General features: G+C 35.4%; 3 protein-coding genes and 1 long non-coding RNA gene across 5 annotated transcripts; 1 reads left to right on the top strand and 3 right to left on the bottom strand.

Annotated features, from left to right (window-relative positions):
* Positions 1-4,196: 4,196 nt before the first annotated feature.
* On the bottom strand, positions 4,197-7,367 carry LOC123897298 (scarecrow-like protein 14). The gene is made up of 2 exons (XM_045947887.1): positions 4,647-7,367; positions 4,197-4,558 (listed from the first exon to the last, which is right to left on the bottom strand). Exon 1 carries the CDS (start codon positions 6,937-6,939, stop codon positions 4,690-4,692), a length of 2,250 nt encoding a protein of 749 aa, XP_045803843.1. The 5' UTR covers positions 6,940-7,367; the 3' UTR covers positions 4,197-4,558; positions 4,647-4,689.
* Positions 7,368-10,016: 2,649 nt separating this feature from the next.
* LOC123896635 (actin-3-like) lies at positions 10,017-10,634 on the top strand. The gene has a single exon (XM_045947004.1). The coding sequence runs from the start codon at positions 10,032-10,034 to the stop codon at positions 10,632-10,634; it is 603 nt and encodes a 200-aa protein (XP_045802960.1). The 5' UTR covers positions 10,017-10,031.
* A 989-nt stretch (positions 10,635-11,623) lies between these two features.
* LOC123895642 lies at positions 11,624-13,862 on the bottom strand. Its single transcript, XR_006804447.1, has 3 exons — positions 13,817-13,862; positions 13,235-13,446; positions 11,624-12,786 (listed from the first exon to the last, which is right to left on the bottom strand). It is a non-coding gene; the product is annotated as an uncharacterized LOC123895642 (long non-coding RNA).
* Positions 13,863-13,958: 96 nt separating this feature from the next.
* On the bottom strand, positions 13,959-17,455 carry LOC123895641. Of its 2 annotated transcripts, XM_045946104.1 has the most exons (6): positions 17,257-17,455; positions 16,320-16,855; positions 16,105-16,231; positions 15,737-16,015; positions 15,545-15,646; positions 13,959-15,461 (listed from the first exon to the last, which is right to left on the bottom strand). In XM_045946104.1, the coding sequence occupies exons 2-6, from the start codon at positions 16,850-16,852 to the stop codon at positions 14,220-14,222; spliced, it is 2,283 nt and encodes a 760-aa protein (XP_045802060.1). In that variant the 5' UTR covers positions 16,853-16,855; positions 17,257-17,455; the 3' UTR covers positions 13,959-14,219. The 2 variants fall into 2 exon arrangements, with proteins under 2 accessions (XP_045802060.1, XP_045802058.1); XM_045946102.1 differs by having other exon boundaries at positions 15,545-16,015; positions 17,257-17,424.
* Between the last annotated feature and the right edge of the window lie 2,740 nt (positions 17,456-20,195).

The following is a 20,195-nucleotide window of genomic DNA, read 5'->3' as shown; positions in this document are numbered from 1 at the left end:
TATAGCCGACACCCCCTCCTTTTGTATTATTCTATGTATTATTATTTTATTTTATGATATGATATAGTAATAATAATGCACGATCGAGTATGTGCTAAGTATAGTATATGACTATAGCTGTTACTGTCACACGCACACATAAGAGAGAGATAAGTGATATGTGATATAGTCTTTGATTTTTCTGTTCTATATAAATATTATATACTCTATAAGATAAGATATTTTTTGGAAGTCCAACTTCTATTATATATATAAAATAATTATGAACAAAAAAAAAAGGTAGTCGGACAAAAGCTGCGTTACTAACCCTTTATGTATAACAAAATCCAATCTTTGAAAAACTAGACCTAGGTGACACGACATTACAATGCATGACTTTTTGAACTATTTTCAAAAGGTCTACAGTCTCTGGTGTTAGAAATTCAAGAGTAACGAATGCAAACCATATAAGATATTAAATGGTCAAATATCATACACGTGTCAAATTTAGGTGAACCCTTGTTCCCTAAGTCATTTGTGACAACTTATTACAAAATAAATCATATATCATGTGGAGTACTAACTTCAATTTTGAATTGAATGTGAATGCACTTGAATGTGGTCCATATTTTCTTTGGTCACATGATTCCTTCCATTCCATGATGGAATAGTAAGACTTGTTATCCAATCTATATACATCTTCTTGACACCAACAACAAATCATATTATCATAGTCATAGACAAAAAAAGAAATACTATCGATGGAAACTTTTTTTCTTATTCTAAATTAATTTGGGTTTGTTGACTTTTCCTTTTTCAAATTTCAACCAAACATGTCTCTTTTATGTTTGAATACATTGTATCATCTGTCTAGATGCATGCCCTTAGTACCAAAGTTCTTTGTCATATCTCTCTTTTTTTATGGCAATGATAATGATTTCTCATCTTGACTAGTCCTCCCAAGTAACACTCATTTGAACAAAGACAAAGCTTTGAAAAGTGAACAAAAGTCTATTAAAAATTTAAAACCAAGGGCGGATCTTAAAAAATAAAATATTTAATATTTCATCCGTCTCAATTTAAGTGATTCAGTTTGACCAAATCTACTATTCATATACTCCCTCCGGTCCTTTTTATAAGGAACAATTTGAAAAAAAAAATTGGTCCTTTTTATAAGAAACAATCATTAAATTTATTCTTACAATTCCATTTCTACCCTTATTAAATTGTATCCATTCCAAAGTTATGCATTAATTAGAGTGACATATTCCCTAAGAATAAATTAATACACCAAGGTTAGTTTTGGAATAGATTGTAAAATTTTAGAATTTTTATTAAGAAAGATAAGGTTTCTTGGTATATGTGTTTTTACCAAATTGTTCCTTATAATAAGGACCGGAGGGAGTATTATTTTGATTGTCTTTTTTTTAATAAATAAAAATAAATATTAACATATAAGATGTTTAATTTGTTTCAATGAATATTTTTAAAATATTAACTTTTTATAATTTTAGGCGGACATTGTTCATACACACGTAGCCCCGGATCATAATCACAACTTAAATTAGCAAGGGCATCAACACAAGCATTTGTCTCACAATAAGAATAATAAATCTTGACTTCCCAACTCAAATTTCTTGAATAATTCTCCACTCAACAACACTTTCATCTCTCGCACTATGTAGTCATTACGTCGACTTGCACCATCGGTATATGCAACCACATTGCATCCCACGCCTCATCATTAAATTGACAAAGCAACGTGTAGGCTGATGCAAGGTAAAACTACCATCCGAGGATCCACTCCAAGCTCTCCTATCAGCCTCACTGTTGTTATTAATTAGGAGGCACAATAGCAAATAGTTTACTGATAATGTTTTGAAGTAGCCAAATGCATATAATGTTTTGAATTTATAGCTTTTGTTAGAATTCTATTTTTTTTTGGAAATATGAAAAGTAGGATATTTTGTCCTCCAGCTATTCAAAATATCATTTTTATCCTTGAATTGAAATTTATATTTAGTTTCCTTCCTCCAACAATATCAAGAGAATAAATACACTTGAATAATTTTTGGTAAATATAACCAACAAATTGGTCCAAGTGGTAAGAGTTTTGATTCTCTTAAACATGTGATTGATTCCTGACTCATGCATATGGAGAAAATTCGGTTGGGAGGGGAAAATCCACCTTATGTATCCCACAGGTTCCCTGACGAAATTAGTCATCACTAACGGCAGTGGAAACTTCGTATCAATATCATGGTAACAAAAAAAAATTGGTAAATATATCAAGTTTAAAATTTAATTTAGATAAATTTGTTTTAAAGCATAAGTTAGATAAATCTTATCATGTTACAAATATATTGGTGACCAACATAAATATTTAACTATTTAATTTAAAATTTGATGTCGGGCATCTATATAGTTTTGGTGGTGTGCCCTTGAATGAGTAGCACTTGACTGCACCAACTTTAATAATTCAAAAATTAGGTTAATTAAGTCACACTCACACCGTCATGAACAATGCTTAATTTCACTACAGTGAAGGAAAGCAACATGTTTCCCATTCGTGTAGCACCACAAGATAAGATATTAATATTAATTAAAGTGGAGTAAGTGGAGGAGGAAAGCAACATTAAAATTACTATAATAATAAGATAATGGGCAGCCAGGTGGTGCATTGGTATTGACTTCGGATCTGGGAGCGTGCTCCTCTTGAGATCTGAAGTTCGATTATCTCTGGTGCCAATTTGGACGGGCTAATTTAACTTCTTAAAAAAAAAAAAATGGGCAGCCAAGCCCAAGCAACAAAAAAAAACAAACCATATGTACATTTTTAATAATTAACCATATATATTTATTTAGATATTTTCATGTTTTGTGAGCATAACTTAATTGGGATAAATATTATATATAATGTTGATAAGAAAATTGTATATATAATATGTATAGATTGAAGTTTGAATTTTAAATATATCTATTTAGTAATTTTAAAAGAAAAAATTATAGTCACTAAATTACTTGACTATATATACATGCGCACATTAATCTAGGGTACACCATGTTAATTATTGAGAAAAAGACAAACTGCTTTGAACAAAATTGCCATGACAATATCAATCGTTAGTTGGTCCGGTGGTGATTGACATTAGACTTGATAGAGAAGACCGTGGTTTGATCATCCGCAACTGGGACCGAAAGGGGGTTGAAATCACTTTATACAAGAAAGAACTGACTCCACGCTAGATTAGACAGTCCAATGTGTCCAATACAGTTGGTGAAAAAAAAATTGCCATGATAATTTATTATCTGTATCTTTCTTTTGATCAATCATTTCATAAAAGACTTCCAATCATTTGCAAAATATAAATACTGGACAAAACAGTACATGACAGTACAAGACAGAACAACACAAGACAAACGTTTAAGGTATTGAACAAACTTTGTGTTGTAAGATGTTTGGTGGATAAAAAGTTATTTTGAAATTTTAGACAACTTGTGCTGAGGACAAAAAGTTGTCCAGTGATTCTGTGAGGGACAAGAATTTCAAGTTTTGTCCTGTCCCTTACCAGGAACAATTTTAAAATAACAGAAGTTGTCCTGTCCGGTCCCATATTTTTTAGCAGATCAAATGCACATGGGAACTTTAGTTTTTGCAGATTTGGTGTGGATATGTGGAAATATTGGATGAAGATTAAAAACTGAGATAATTCATGAAACTAAATATTTCGTTGGCCCTAGAAAACAATTCTTCTGATTAGGGTAGGAACATTGTATGATTAATGATCATTTCTTTAAAATTATGGATTAGATAATATACACTTTCAAATAATGAAAGCCTGGCATAATACTCCCTCCGGTCTCATATATATATATATATATAAGCAAAACTGCAAAAAAAAAAAAAAAAATCATTGACCGTATCCCTGAGCCAAATTTCATGTCCATACCAGGTGATATCATAGTAGCAGTTAAATAAGAGATGCATAGCAAGTTGAAATTTAAAATTTCTTATGAGAAGGAATAAGCATTTATTGGGACCAGCTCCAAAGATCAATGCTCAAACTCTAAAAAGTAAGGTGGTACCATGATTTTGTTATAATAGATATGAAGTTCCATTACATTACAAGCTAGAAACAAAGAAGCAATGATAGATTGTCATTTATCGAAGTAAAGCTGAAAATGAGACAGCTTCAAACATGTTGTGCTGACATAAATTTCAAAGACAGAAACAAGAAGCAAGAATTGTCATTGTAAAACTACCTGAAAATTAAAAAATAGACATCTATTTCACAAATTAAACAAACTTGCCAACTTAGTAAATGGTCTATTTCACCATAAATATCCTACAAAACTTTTTCACCAACTTGTTTATATTAGACATGTTGGTCAGAGTGAAAAAATCTATAAAAAGGACACTATTACTTTGTCAGGCTCTTCTTCTCCCTGCCAGATTCCGTGCGAAATCTGGAAAGAAATTCAGACATAATTATACAGAGTTACTTGGCGCGAAGCTGGGAAGAATATACATCGCATAGCTGAAGTTTAAGCAAATAGGGCATAGCAGGCATAACTGAACCTGAAACCATCGAAAGAACACACTCAGCTTTTCAATGTGAAATGATGACTCAAGTAACAGTCAGCTATTATTAAGATTATAATCGTACCTTTCAACCCAATGAGTTCTCAAAAGAGTTCAGTAACATATAATTATGCTGGCACCCAACAAGCCGAAGCATACAAAATGCGGCCTTTCCAACCTTGAAGCATCCAGTTGTTATCTTCGTCAAAGACAAAATCTTTGTGGTACCATGCTCTCAGCTTACCTCTAAAGTTGTCCATTATATCCTTATCCAGTGGGAGCTGTCTAAAACCAGCCCTAAGATTCCTAACCTTCCACTGTTTATAAGTCTCAGGCCTCTCAACCCTCTCTAAACCTTCACATGCTACGACATTCATAATCTCCCGACCCAAAAACTCTCTCTCGAGCGTCAACCTCCATTCATTTTCACGGCATATGAGAGTATCATACATATCGTACGTTGCAGAATAATGGAAAAGCGACTCCTTGAAGCGCGTGGAAAAGAAAGGTGCATTATGAGTTCCATTTACTATGGATTGAACAAATATACTCGGATTTATCTTCCTGATTAACTTCAGAACTGCATCTTTGGGACTGTTTACTTCAATTGTCTCATCATGTAAATTCTTAAACCTTATCAGACAGTTCACAGCAACTACCTCGTCGCTCTTAATATTAAGATCTTCAATTTGAATGGTTTCCCAATGTCGCGATGGTATGGCCTTGTATTCAAATGAAACATTGAAACGCTGACAATAGTTAGCTAGACGTCGGCCAGTTTCCTCGATTCTTTCAGCCGGTCGAAAGCCAGCTTGGGGATACTCAATTCCGGTGATGCGTAACTTGGGAGGTCCACCAACTCTTTTTGACAAAAACTTGATAAGAATTGGCCACTGGAAACCATATAAGATACCAAAATCAATAATGTGAAGGGTTTTTGCCTTTTCAGCTGTTTTCAAAATCATTTTATTTGCAAAGAAATGTGCAATTTTTTTAAAAGGGCAAACAGATATAAAAACTTGGTAAGCTTTCAAGAAATCAGCAGCACTAAACATCTTCTGGCTCATATATAATATTTGTGTACCGGCACCAGCACCAACCATGCGCGCTTCGAGCGCGTTTGCAAAGTAATGAGCCAACCTCTGCGGTGCATCACCTAAATGAGAAGAATGTTGCCTAATCTGCTTTAACAATTCATTAGCAGTCCTGTTATCACTAGCAGACACAGCTTGTGCACAAAGAACCAAAAGGGTCCTCAAATCCACAGTTTCCCTCTTCTTCCCTGGTTTCTTGGAACGCGCTTTCCCTCTTCCATCAGGTTCACCAACCTTTCCGCTACTATCCACCACCGATCCATCCTTGTTTTCAGCACACAACGGCACATTTTCGACACTAAGCAAAACCCTATCAAACATCTCAGTTATTTCACTCTCCTCAACACAAACTGCAGACTGTTTATTACTTCTTCCTTCTTCATCTTCACTACTTTGGCGCTCATGATTCTTTCTACTCTTCAACAAACCACGTGAACTCGAATTTATCGAATAACTAGAATTTGAATTTTCCCTATCACTACCCTCCATCTTAATCACTTCAACCCTTCCCTTAGACTCTTGAGACACTAAACTATTACTAATATTCTCCAAACCAGTAAAAAGCTGAGGCTTTTGAGGAAGAAATTTACTAGCTTCCTCTAACCCTTTTCTAAACTGCAACATAGAATCAACATCACTAAAAATATTCTGAGCTAAAACCTTAGTTTCAGAAGAATCCAAATCCAAAACACCATCACTAATACTATTATCATTATTATTTTTATTCAAACCATGTTTAGGAACAATAAACTGATCAAACTTAACACTTGAAATTGAACTAAAACCAGAATCAGTACTACCTGAAACAGGTGTATCAGGAGAAAGAGGCTTCAACAACTCATTAGAACAAGAACTGTTTCCAGAATCAGTAGCTGAAGAATTCCCATTAGGAATCTGAAGAAAATCAAGAGGGTGTTGATTAGGTGAAAGAAGAGGCGATTTTGATTCCAAAGCATCAAAGAAAATTTTCTCAGTATGTTGAAGGGTAATTGGGTCATAACACATACATGGTTTTTGTTGAAAATCTTCTTCCATGAGAATTTGGCTTATGTATTTAACAGTTTCTGAAAAATCAGTGTCTTCAAAAGAAGGATCAGTGGAAACTAGTGGCTCCTCCTCCGAGTTGAAAAGTGAGTTAGAATAACTCGGTGGTGGTGGGTCCATATAGGGTGGTGGATAGAAATAAGGATCATTAGTGGTTGGATTTTGGTCGGAGAGGAGTTGAATGTTACCATAGTCATCGATTTCAAAGGTTGTTTCAAATCCTAAGAAGTTTGGATCCATCGTTTGTTAGTGTTTGTTTGTACAATGATTCTGTTTCAGTGAAATGGAAACATAAACATAAGTATTGAAACAAAAACAAAAACAAAAACAAAAACAAAAGTATACTATGTATAAAATATTAGTGTTACTGTTATGGTGATTATTTGACTGTGTATAAAATAATGCAAGTGGTGTTTTAGAGAGTCAAGAAGAACAGTTGAGGTAGTTGTGTGGAGGGAAATGAATGAATGAACCTTATGATATATTTTGAGAGAATCTTCGTGGAAGGAAGGAAGTGAAGATTGTGAAAAAATGTGGACTAAATCAAATCATGTTTCTGACTCACTTTATTTCTTCTCCTTTTTTTTTTTTTTTTTAATGGATAAGCTTAAAGATTCATTAATAATAATGACAGTTAGAGCAACTCCAATGCAGGTTGCTTGCTGCCTAGGTGAGTATGGACCCGCGACCAACTCAAAAAAATATCAATTTAAAGTTATCAAACTCGCGAGTAGATTTTTAAACTCGTACGAGTTTACGTATCTAGGAATCAAAAATGAATTGAATCGCGTATATAATCGATTTTTTATAAACTTGTGTAGACTCAAGTAGATTTGCATAGACTCGTATAGATTCGCGAGTCTAGGGCGAATTTACGAGTCTATAAAATTTTCTAAAAAAAATATATTTTGTATTTTTTTATTTATAAAAAATCCCCAAAGTAAATAAATAAATAAATGAAAACCCTTAAGCCTATTTTTCTACTATATATATAAACGTTTAGAATTAAAAACCTTGAAACTAGTTTCCGACAAGTTTACAACGACGTCGAAAGAGTCTCTTCCTCCCTTCATTGTAGCGGTGCTTTCACGATCATCTCTCTCATCCTCCAGGTTTGTGTTTCATTCTCTCATTGTCTCCCGACCCCATTTCTTTTATACCCAAAAATCTCATTTTGTCCCTTGCTGTTTGAAAAATTTTTGCCAAAAAACTTCGGTTTATATACACCAAAATCGAACGTCAGCTTGTTTGGTACCTGCGAACCAAAATGTCCTAGATTTCGGTACGTTGTTACCGAAAATTTCATTGGGTCGCTGGAATTAGGCCATTTCGGCAGAAGTTTACCGAAATAATTGTTTCGGTACCTGCGAACCGAAATGTCCCAGATTTCGGTAAGTGGTTACCGAAATTTTCATTGGCTCACTGAAACTAGATAAACTTCGGTGTATATTAACCGAAGTTTATCATCATGTTAAATTCCTTCGGTTCGTATAAACCGCAGTATCTTCAAGGATAAAAATGGAAATTAGGGGGTAGAAAAGAAATGAGGGGGTTGGGAGAGAAAAGTTCTTAAATAATGATATGCGCTTATAGTAATGAAGATGCATTGAGATTTGAGATACATGTACATTCTTTACAAAATCAGTCAATCGCCATTGAATAACTTATAAATCTATGTGGATTTATCATATTTTATTTGCTGTCCATCATGTAACCTATGCCTCTCTTAATTAAATTATCTCATGTGTCATGCCTTACGTTTGGAAAGATATTTTGATAGTTTAAAAAATGAGGGAACAACGCCTAATATTATTAGCTGGGGTTTAGTCCTATGATTAGTTTGTGCCTTGTATAATTTCTTTATGGTTTTTGTACATTGACTCTCTTATAACAATTTTGTCTTTCTTGGCACGCCTTGTACTGAGGAGGTTTCTTGTTTTATATATATCTATCTCATTTTGGTTTGTTAAAAAAGAAAAAAACCAATATTATATCGATATAAGTATATATGACTTTCTCATATGGAGATAAAGATTGAATTTCTCATGTGTCAAGTTAATTAGTTTCAATTAAATATGTGTTGTTGTGTAGCATATCGTTGATTGACTTGTTAGATTAATTACTTGGAACCTCAACATCAACCAAAGGGGTGAAAAGCTCAACCTTTGCTAAGTTTGCTTGGTTGACAAGCAATTTTCTTAATCCGTACGCAAACAATCATACAAGAGGAAGCAAAGTAGTAATTTCATCTTTCTCAACAAAAAAAAAAGTAGTAATTTCATAAGTATTTTTCAAAAATAGTAATTTCATAAGTAGTCAACTAATGGACACTATAATAATTGGGCCATAATTATAGACCACTTTATATTCAACTTAAAATAAAAGTTTTTCTTATTGCGTCTTCAATGACCGCCAAAATAAAAAAATTTACCCTTGTCAAACAATACATTATCATCAATTGTATTTATTTGTTCAAATAACATCTTATTTCTTACTTTCTAAAGAGACCAACAACACGTTAACCATACCACCTAAACATGAACTAGTAGTCTCTTTACCAAATAAATAAACATTACAAAATTGCAACGCATGATCAGAAACTACATTTGATAAAGGACAACACATACCTAACCAATTTAAAACCTTACACTACAAAACTTAGCGACAACACAACCAACCACTAAGTGCTCGATATTTTCATCAACTCCGCAACCGCCCAAGCAAGCCACTGAATCTGTCAGTACCATGCCGCGATGAGTCAAATTGGTTTTTGTTGGTTACCTATTATTTAGCATTCACCAAGTAAAAAGGGACACCTTCAATAGAGCTATTTTATTTCAATACACCTGCTATGTATGTTGCTATTCAAGCTGTGTTTTCTCTTTACGCTAGTTGCCGTACAACCGGTAAAGTACTTCATCTTTCTTGTTACATTCTTGTAATGTTCATTTCATTAGGAGTTTTTGTGTGAATTACAGACACTAGACAGTAAGATTGATGGATGAACATTGATAATAATTTTTAAAAAGTGAAAGTGATTGAATGTAAGCACATGTGACAGTCAGTGTCACGTTGGTGTTAGACACAACATTGAGATTGCCGGATAAACACCGGTAATAATTTTAAAAAATAGAAGTGATTGAATGTAACCACATGTGTGAGTCAGTGTCATGTTGGTGTCACTCACAGACACGTATTAGACATCAGAAATCTGCAATCTTTAGGTGTCAATGTTGCGTACTTTTGTGTAATGAATGATAGATATGATTTGAGTAGGCATGTCATGGTAAATACATATGCCTTGGGATTGAAATGAATTGATGTAGTTTTCTATGTTTTTTGTAGGTATTGTTCTTGATTCTGGGGATGGTGTTAGTCACACGGTTCCCATCCATGAGGGTTATGCACTTCCACATGCAATCCTTTGTTTGGATCTTGCAGGCCGCGATCTAACTGATATGTTGATGAAGATTTTAACCGAGCGTGGTTACACTTTCACTACTTCTGCAGAGCGTGAAATTGTGAGGGATGTGAAGGAGAAATTGGCTTATATTGCTATTGATTATGAGCAGGAGTTGGAAACTGCTAAGACTAGCTCAGCTGTTGAGAAGACCTATGAGTTACCTGATGGGCAGGTGATCAAAATCGGTGCTGAAAGGTTCCGATGCCCTGAAGTTTTGTTCCAGCCATCCATGACAGGGATGGAATCTCCTGGTATCCATGAGACGACGTTTAACTCGATCATGAAGTGTGACGTCGACATTAGGAAGGATCTCTATGGTAACATTGTCTTGAGTGGTGGTTGGACAATGTTCCCTGGTATTGCTGATAGAATGAGTAAGGAGATTACCGCATTGGCACCTAGTAGCATGAAAATCAAGGTTGTAGCACCACCAGAGAGGAAGTACAGTGTCTGGTTAAACATCATCACCTGACGAGCCCAGTTCTGTCACCTTGTGAGATTACTTATAGCTGAAGCAATGACCAAAACAAAACTATGAAAAATGTCTGGTTAAAGAAGAAATTGAAAACAACACCTAATTGAATTCAAGAACTACAAAGTAACAACTAATTCAAATAACTCCTAAAATGATGATGTATCATTCTGATATGAAAAAGTAATCCTTAGTTAGCAGTATTTAGAAGATGTGGCATTTAAACTATATGGACTCATGAATTAAATATTGTTAAAAGGCCTTTTAATATACTTAGCAGCCTAACCTTTACAAACCTATACCAATAATTCTCAGGCTTAGCTTAGGGGAATCAAATTGCCTCCAAATGATTGCTCTTATCTTTCAAATTGCATAAAAAACCCACCCTCCTCTACAATAGAAGCTACCTCCAAATGGTGCTTCTTTTTTTTTTCTTTTCTTTTTTTCCCTGAAACACGTCTAAAATTACAGATGCAGCTATGATTTGTGATTTGCTTGTGTGGAAAACCAAACTTGTCTTCATGTAAAAGAGACAGGATGCTTTGATTTATATCAGGTTTACTTGCAAGACGATCTTGGTGTTCATTATTTATTCAGTTGACAATAATAATTAATAATAATAAGTATATCTCAGAATTATAAAATAGACAACATTTAAAACCATATTTATTTTTGTTTCGGCTTTGGCATCCCTTGATCTTCTGTATATATGTTTGTGTGCAGAATGCAGCGCGTGTTTAGTTCAACAACGCAGTCGATCATGTCCGGAGAGGGACATCTGCAACGAAGCTAACAAATAAAGGTTTAATGAAGTAAGATGTAGTTTGATCCATTAGCCAACCCCGTCTTGTGGAATATGGCTTGGTTTTTTTGTTGCTAATTAATGCTGTAAATATGTTGTTATACTTATAATATAACTAGAATAGATATACATTAGAGAGACAAAGGAGAAGAGAAATAGACAGACTTCAACATCCACAGGCATAAAATCAAGAGGAAATTAACTATGATTGAATGAGATTGTACTTGCTTCATTTTGTACTTCCATTTGGAAAATTAAGGCACAGAGATAATCACTGTGACACAACAGAACTGAGTAAATGAAAAACTATAGAATCCTATTTCCTAGCTATACATGTCTCACGCATTAGCATTACTCCCTCCGGTCCTTAATATAAGAGACACTTTGCTTTTTAGATTCATTGCAAATTCAATGTATAGAGTCAATAATATGGACTACATACATTAGATTCTCAATGAATCTAGAAAGTCAAATTTTTCTTATATTAAGGACCGGAGGGAGTATTATAGAAATCTGTAAACTCTGATTGTCGAACTGCGTAATTGTAGCCTGTATAGGAGTTGATCTCTGGCGTCACACCCTCCCTATTTGGCCTTTGGTCCAAATAGACAACAATCACAGTTATATCATCATGATAAGCCGATCTAAATCCATAATTTTGATTTCCATTGTTCACTAATACAATTACTCTTATGAATATCTATAAGGTCACGATATTTTTTCCCCCTTTTTGCAGCCCCCTTCTCTAGAGCAAGCTTCGCAAGTCTTTCAGCGATTCTATCTCGTGGACTGGTGTTAACAACTCTAGCAGCCTTCTCATTTGAAATCAATTTCTAAAATCCACCAGATCCACATATAATGAATCTATTAGTGTCTCTTAAGACTCTTGAAGAAACATCTGGCTGTGATGATAGCAAAGGTCTTGTAAAAGTTGGAGTCACTACTTCAGACAATGGGATTTCGAATAATCCCTTTTTGGTGAACTATGCATTTTTCATATACGCATATCCTATACATCTACTTGTCTCGATTAAGCCTTTAACTTCAATGCTTTGGTAGCCACTACGATTATTATAATCTGGATGCATATCAGTGAATTCTTGTTTAATATTTGGATTTAGAAAACTGTGATCTCTAACCATCTGTTTAACAACCAATCTTTTACCAATGACCTTATGAGAACCAAGTATAGCGCGAACGTCCCTTTCCATATGATACAAATCAAACAACCTGAACTAACAAAACTATTCTGTACCTGATGATGTTGCTAGAAATAATCTGTCTCTATTTGGTCAACAACTTGCCTCAGAATAATCTCATTCATAAAGTTATTATTCTGTTCAATCAGCCCTGCAATTTATAACCAGATTATTTCCTCGTCACACTTCCATGATAATATAACACCAACTTTATGCAAATATTTATTACATATTTTATATATACTATATGTTAACTCATTCAAAAATATATCTACACACATTGATTTAGACCAAAAGTACAAGAAAGATTAATTTTCTTGGTTTCTTCAGTGTTTATAATTAAGAAAACATTTTTCATATCCTCAGTTCTTGGATATAGAATCACTTAATTCTTTAAATTTCAGTTCATGTTTCAATTCCATATCCACACTCAAAGAACACCATTCAAAGAATTAAAGGTAAGAAACAAAATAGGCAAAAGTGCATCTTCTAAAAATGAATGAAAATGAAAATGAAAATGAAAATGAAAATGAAAATGAGAAAGAAACAAAGAATGAAAATGAAAGAAGAATGAACAAATTAATGAAAAGAAGACTCACTTAATAGTTCAGTGAAGATATGATTACTAAGATAGATGGAAGCGGTGTCGCCTTTATGGCCAATCATAAACTCCAACAAAGAGTGCATCAGTTCCAACTTCAACTTGGCTCTGATCTTCCATATCCATATTCGCCTGAACTGCAGCTATGGAGAATTCGCCACAGTGATGCCTAACCAGTGGTCTTGACCACGTCAGAGGGTCTTTATTAAACTGATCAGATTGAAGGAGAAAGAAGGAGGATGAATGAGTGTTGAGAGTGTGGAAATAAAATTCTGAATATGGTTCAATGAATGAAATAATGAATGAGTTTCAGTATGTATTTATAATGTAACTGAAAATTAACTAATTGTAACGTAATTATGACAGTGTCGAATACTAATATGACAAAATGAGATTAAGCATAAAAAAGAGCAATACTCCCTCTGATCTCATATAAGCAAATTTTCACTTTTTAAGTTCATTTAATAATTAATGTATTTAGTTCATAACATGGTTCAAATACATTAACTATTAAATGAACCATGAAAATTTGTTTATATATAAAACTGTAGGGAGTAGCGATTAGTTTATACGACATAACTGGAAACACTATAATACTATAGAAGGGCATGTGTTATGGTCGGACTAACTCACACAGTGTGAGTCACACTAAGATTGCGTCGCCAACCAAAATAATCCTGCTGATCCGGACTGGAAATACCGAAGTGTAAAAAACCAACATATAAATCAAATAGATATCAAATGACAAATATAAACCAAGACAAATCCAAATAGAATATAACAAGTTAATGACCGATTACCATAGCAGTATACCAATACAATCCAACCAAATAGAATATAATAAGTTAACGACCAATTACCATAGCAGTATACCAATATAAAGGTACATCTTAGTATAAAGTACATAACAAAGAAATCAAACTCAACCACAGTAACGTCGGCGGCGACGGGCAGGTAAGACCTCATCTACTGAATTGTCATCATCATAGGTAACGACGGCGGCGACGGGCAGGTAAGACCTCATCTACTGAATCGTCATCGTCATAGTGGCGATTCCTCCTTTTAGATTGAGGTTGCTTTGGCAAGACCTCGTCTAGTGAATCATCAACATAGTGAGGATGTCCTCTTTTGGCTTGACGTTGCTTTGGTAAGTCCTCATGTAACGAATCCTCATCACTGTCATAGTGAGGATGTCCCTTTTTGGCTTGACGTTGTTTTGGTAAGTCCTCATGTAACGAATCCTCCTTATCATCAGAGTGAGGATGTCCCCTGTTGGCTTGACGCTGCTTTGGTAAGTCCTCATGTAGCGAATCCTGTTCATGATCATCATGGCGAGGATGTCCCCTTTTGGCTTGACGTTGCTTTGGTAAGTCCTCATGTAGCGAATCCTCATCATCATCATAGTGAGGATGTCCCTTTTTGGCTTGACGTTGCTTTGGTAAGTCCTCATGTGACGAATCCTCATCATCATCATCAAAGTGAGGATGTCCCCTTTTGGCCAGAAGTTTCTTTGGTAAGCCTTCATCTAGCGAATTGGAATCATCATAGTGAGAATGTCCTCTTTTAGCATGACGTTGTTTTGGTAAGATCTCATCTAATGAATTGTCATCATCATAGTGATAACGTGCCCTTTGAGCTCGATGTTGCTTTCGGCGACGGTATGCTAATATCTCATCTAGATAATGGTCGTCGTCATCATAGTGACGATGTCTCCTTAGAGCTAGACGTTTCTTTCTTCGACGATCTGATAAGACCACATCTAGCGAATGGTCATCATCACTGTGAGGATATCCCCTATGAGCTTGACTCACACTTGAAGCACCTGCTGATTGACGCTCTAGAGCTTTCATGCGCTTCATTACTTTGCGCAACTGCTCCTCCAAAAGCTGATATTGTTGTTTCACCTCAGCTGCCTCCTGGCGTGCTGTGGCTGCCTCCTGACGTGCTGCAACAGCCTCTTTACGTGCTGCATCAATGGCCTCAAGATGCATAGCATGATCACACGTGCCACTATAAGGTTCCCGAGACTCCTGAGTAAGCGAAGTTACACCACGTTGGAGGTTTAAAGCAAAGTGTGCAGTACCATAACACCGCCCTCGAGACTTTCCCCCAGCAGCCTCTTTCCACAATTCAATCTTTGTCGCCCCATCAACCTCCGGAGTCCCATTCTGGGAGGCCTCACCAATTTGTGTTTGTACCTCCTTCAAGCGATCTTGATAGCGTTTCTAGTCAAAAGAAAACATAACTTAATATCATTTTGTTCATGAGCCACATATTATGTACAAAAGATATAAGTACCAACACTTACATATGTTGTTTGAGAGCGGTTATCAACCCAAGTGCCAGACTTCTTTTTGTGGGTGGCCAAGAAGAGCTCATCGGGATCCAAAGGCCGCCCAAGTTCACGAGCCTGCATAAAAAACCAACATATTAATAAATTTATAAATATCACACATTCTATGATAATGAACAACGCATTAAGTGTGAATAAAATACATACCATACTAAGTGCCACATCCACATGAGCCTTGCGGCCTGTGGTGTGGACTGCTCCACCTTTACCTGAAGCCCGATTGGTCTTATTTTGGGTAGAGATCTTTTTAAAGGCTTCACCCTCCCAATGGTCAATAAGACCCTTCCAAGCCTCCTCACAAATCCAATGAGGTCTCGTTCCCTTCGTCCTCAGTTTCGAGAGCATATCTGAAAGGCGTTTTGCGCCTCTCGTTTGAAACGTCTTTCTGATAAGCCCATGATCACGAGGATCCCAAGTAACCTTGTCCTAAAAAAGAAGGAAACTAATTAGTTATCATTTAAGTAGGTGCAATTACTTAGTAATTAAATAACTATAATTAAATAAACGCAACTGACCCCGAACAACTTCCACCAATATTCCCTTACATCCTCTGGGGTCGCACTCCAGCGATAGAAAGGACCCTGAAAGTGTGACTGGATGGCGTGTTTAATTGCAGCAGCAGGCACTGAGCTAGGAGCCCACCTACAAAAAGTCCAAACTCAATGTCAACTAGTGTGTGTGTGTGTAAACTAAGTGCTTAAAGAATAAAACAAACAACATTATAACTTACCCTGAACCACAAGGTCGTATAAGAACCTTCCCGTCAGCATTCTGCTCGCATGACTCTATTTCTTGAAGAGTTTTGGGATCCTCATCTTCTTCCGACTCCTCCATATGAGAAGTTTTGGGATCCTCATTCTCTTCCGACTCATCCATATGAGGAGTTTTGGGATCTTCATTCTCTTCCGACTCTTCCATATGAGGAGTTTTAGGATCCTCCTCCTCTTCCACTTCCTCCATATGTCCACTATTATTCGATTGACTCTTTACACAAATATTTATATTTTGATCTAGTTCTCCATGCTCAGTCCAGATCAAATAATTTGGTTTAAACCCACTCTTGTACAAATGAGCTTTCACCTCTCTTATAGTGGAAGAGTTTACACACATGCACGTTGGACACGGACACTTGATCTTTTTCTCAGACAAAAAGCAGGGTTGTTCCTTAGCCTTGCTAATAAACTCCTGAACTCCCCTAATAAACTCCAATTTCAAGCCTTTCCTATGTGGATTGAATCTATCATACATCCAACTACGATCCATTTTCTGCGTATTGGCATATAATTATTAGTCACTAGGTTTACTGTTCACACTTTGAGTATTATAGACAATTGTTAAAAGAAGCATATATATGATAAATATGTGCACAGTTTCTGAATCATCAGCATACAGATAACATATTGGATCTTAGACAGGATCACACACAACGGAGCTCAGCTCTCCACTAACAAACAACACATGGATCAAACAAATCAACACAAAACCAACGCCTTATTGAGGTTTACTATCCACTAAGAATTCTTTAGGGTTTTAAGTTAGTTAATTAACTAAAAAGTTTCTGAGAAAGGGAAAACATGGATTTACGGAGTAAAATCCCAAATTAAAGAACCCTAAAACTTAGAGCTAGTTTGATTTTATTATCATTTATATATAAAAGTAATACAGACCTTGCGAGATGCGGTGTAGACCTTGTTCAAGCTTCACGTATGGTGGCTACGGGGAGGGTAGCATTACCTGAGAGGCGGAATGCGGTGGATGATGTAGAGGAGAGAGAGAGAGAGATAGGGTTTACTGCTTCAAGTACAGTATAGCGTCCAATTGTATCGCTCGAGCTAAAGTTCATTTAATTAACTGTAAGCGTCGATTAGGCAGAGAGCGTCGCTATCCCGCGAGTTTAACTCAGTTAGAAGGGATATCGCATTGTATGAGTCGCTCAAATTTATTTATTTATTTACTGTTTTCATTTTGATTTAAAATTTACTTCATTTTATAATAACTAAAAAAGTACCGTAAAAGGTAAATTTTTTGGTTTTTTCTAATTTACCATTGATGAGTATTTATCCATTTTAACCGATAAAAATAAGTTACATGTGAAATAAAATTGGTTGCAAATTATACCAAAAAAAAAAAAAATTGGTTGCAAATTAATTGTGAATACCACATGCAAATCTATTTTTGTAGGAGCATGAGTTACATCGATTAATATATTTTCTTGTTTGTTGTTAAAAAAAAAACTTTGGATAGAAAAGATAAATAAACTAATAAAAATGTTAAAAACTTCTTTTAAAATTTTTTTTATTTACAATTTAAATGTTATAGCATAAAATTAATAACACTAATAGGTATTTTTTAGCTTTTAAAAAAAGAAGAATTTTTATAATATCAATTTTTTAAGTGATTTTTTTATTTTATTTTGTAATAGTATGTGGGTCAATCGTTTAACATGTGGACTAATGTGGACCAGACTCAGGTCAATATATCATAACTCGTTTTCATTTGTTGACGGACTAATTCGTTCCATTTAAAGTTTGAGTTTATGTGGGGCGGATTAAAAGAGGTGGAGTTAACCCGTTATCTAGCTCTCCAAATAGGTGACGACCATATTGTTTTAGTGAGCACAAAACGATCATCTCATATACACATGCCAAAACCACACATGGTTTCGTTGTTGAGAAAAAGAAGCATAAACATTGAGCTTATATCTTTCGACTTCATGCTTCTTCCACCGAATTTCACTGTGCAACCGTCCACTGCCTTGATGCCTCTGCACCAATTTGTGACTGCTACTGTCATAACCAGCTGTTGGTTGCTTTGATTTAATGGTATTAGCAAACCTCCAATTTTCCATCATGTGATTTGCTCGCTAAAAAGAAGAGAAGGATGGAGAAACCAATAGTTTCTTGCTATTGGCTTGATGCAAACCAACCTCTACAAAACAATCAACTTTCTGCAACTAACGGTGTTCAACACACAAAAGAAGGGTTAGTCAAAGAAAACTAAATGGATATTAATGGTGACTTTGGCTGCAAGAAAGTGGACAATGAAATAGCTAAACCATCTTCTTCTTTCATCAAAGATCATCCTACAAGAGCTACGGAATATGGCTTAAAGAAGAATGGTGACAATGGTGGAACTGAGTTGATGGTTAAGGAAGAGAAGAAAAAGAAGCCAATGGAACATTACAAATGGATGCAATGTTGGGTGATTGTCAAGAGGATGATAGAAGGAAGAGATGGTTGTGTTGGGGAGTCCGGGGGAGCTCGGGAGAAACAATGGGCCAATGCTCCACGACCACAAACAAGAGAGGGAGACACCACATCCCAACCCAAAACCTTAAGGTGTTAGGTTAATGGGTCACCTCTCTTATAAATCCAACATTCTTCCCACACATAGTCGATGTGGGACTTAAACACTCACACTTGAAACCCAACAGGTTGGGCTTTGAAATCACTTCTTGATATCAAGTTTTTGAAGGGTTGCTTAGAGAACAAGTCAAAAGTGAAGAAGAAGGCAATTGGTTTGAAAGATATTGAGGCCAAATTGAAATCATATTCCACACCCGATGAGTTTGCTGACGATATGAGGTTTGTATTCAATCATGGATTGTGTTACCGTCGAGGAGATGATGTTTACAGAATTGCAGCAAGACTTAGTGACACTTTTGAGTGCAAGTGGAACGTTTTGAAGAAAGAGTGGGCACTTGAGGAGAAAAGACTCAAGTACAAGAATCATAAGAGGAAGAGGGAATCACAATCACTGTGTCCAAAGATTAGATAAAAAATAACATCTTCGATGTGTTGCTTCATTTGTTTATATATATGCACTGATACTTAATGCTTAGTTTATGTAATTTTCTAGAGTATTTTTGTTGTTGCTTCTTTCCTTTGACTATTTGTAGCTCTTTTGGATTCAATTGTTATTAATGATGAAGCATTACTACTTAATAATTTCAGTCAATAATTTTTATTTTTGCCATTGTTCTGTATTATTTTAGGCTTTGTTTTGTTTATCATTATATACAGTCTAAAAAAAAGTTAAATGGGAAATTAAGATTACAGAACACAATCGGGTAAAATATATAGGCAATATTGGATGAGGATAACTATTGTGATGCTCAAGATACCTTGGACAAGAAGAAACTTTACAATAAAAGCAGAAGTGAGGTTCGTAACAGCTGAAGACGCTAAGGAACTTGTAGCAGTAGATGGATATAATGTGAATGGCTTGAGCTCATCCCAGAGGAACCTCCTCTTCCTAATCTGTTTATGAGTTCATAATATTGTCTGATCTCTTTAACCTGTAACATTAAAAACCTATGTTGTAGGGTCAGTTACGAGCAAAGTTTTGAGCTATTATTTCCTTTTTGCTTCTTACTCAGAGCTATAAGAAGCACTTGGAGTCGCATGTTTGAGTTCAATAATTCTAAGGGTTGCATTTGCTTGATTAAGCAAGGAATTGGTTGCCCCAAGTCCAAACTAGTCTTGTCAAATATTGGCCATGGTGTGGATTGCAGTGGCAGACTTTTCGACAACCGCCATGGCCAATTTGTGAAGGATGGCGGCACCAAGGTGTTTATGGCGGTTTATAATGGTAAATTTTTGTCTTT

This window comes from Trifolium pratense, linkage group LG7 (assembly GCF_020283565.1).
Source record: "Trifolium pratense cultivar HEN17-A07 linkage group LG7, ARS_RC_1.1, whole genome shotgun sequence".
In the NCBI taxonomy this organism is placed as follows: Eukaryota; Viridiplantae; Streptophyta; class Magnoliopsida; order Fabales; family Fabaceae; genus Trifolium; species Trifolium pratense.
This window is presented reverse-complemented; position numbering and strand designations above follow the sequence as displayed.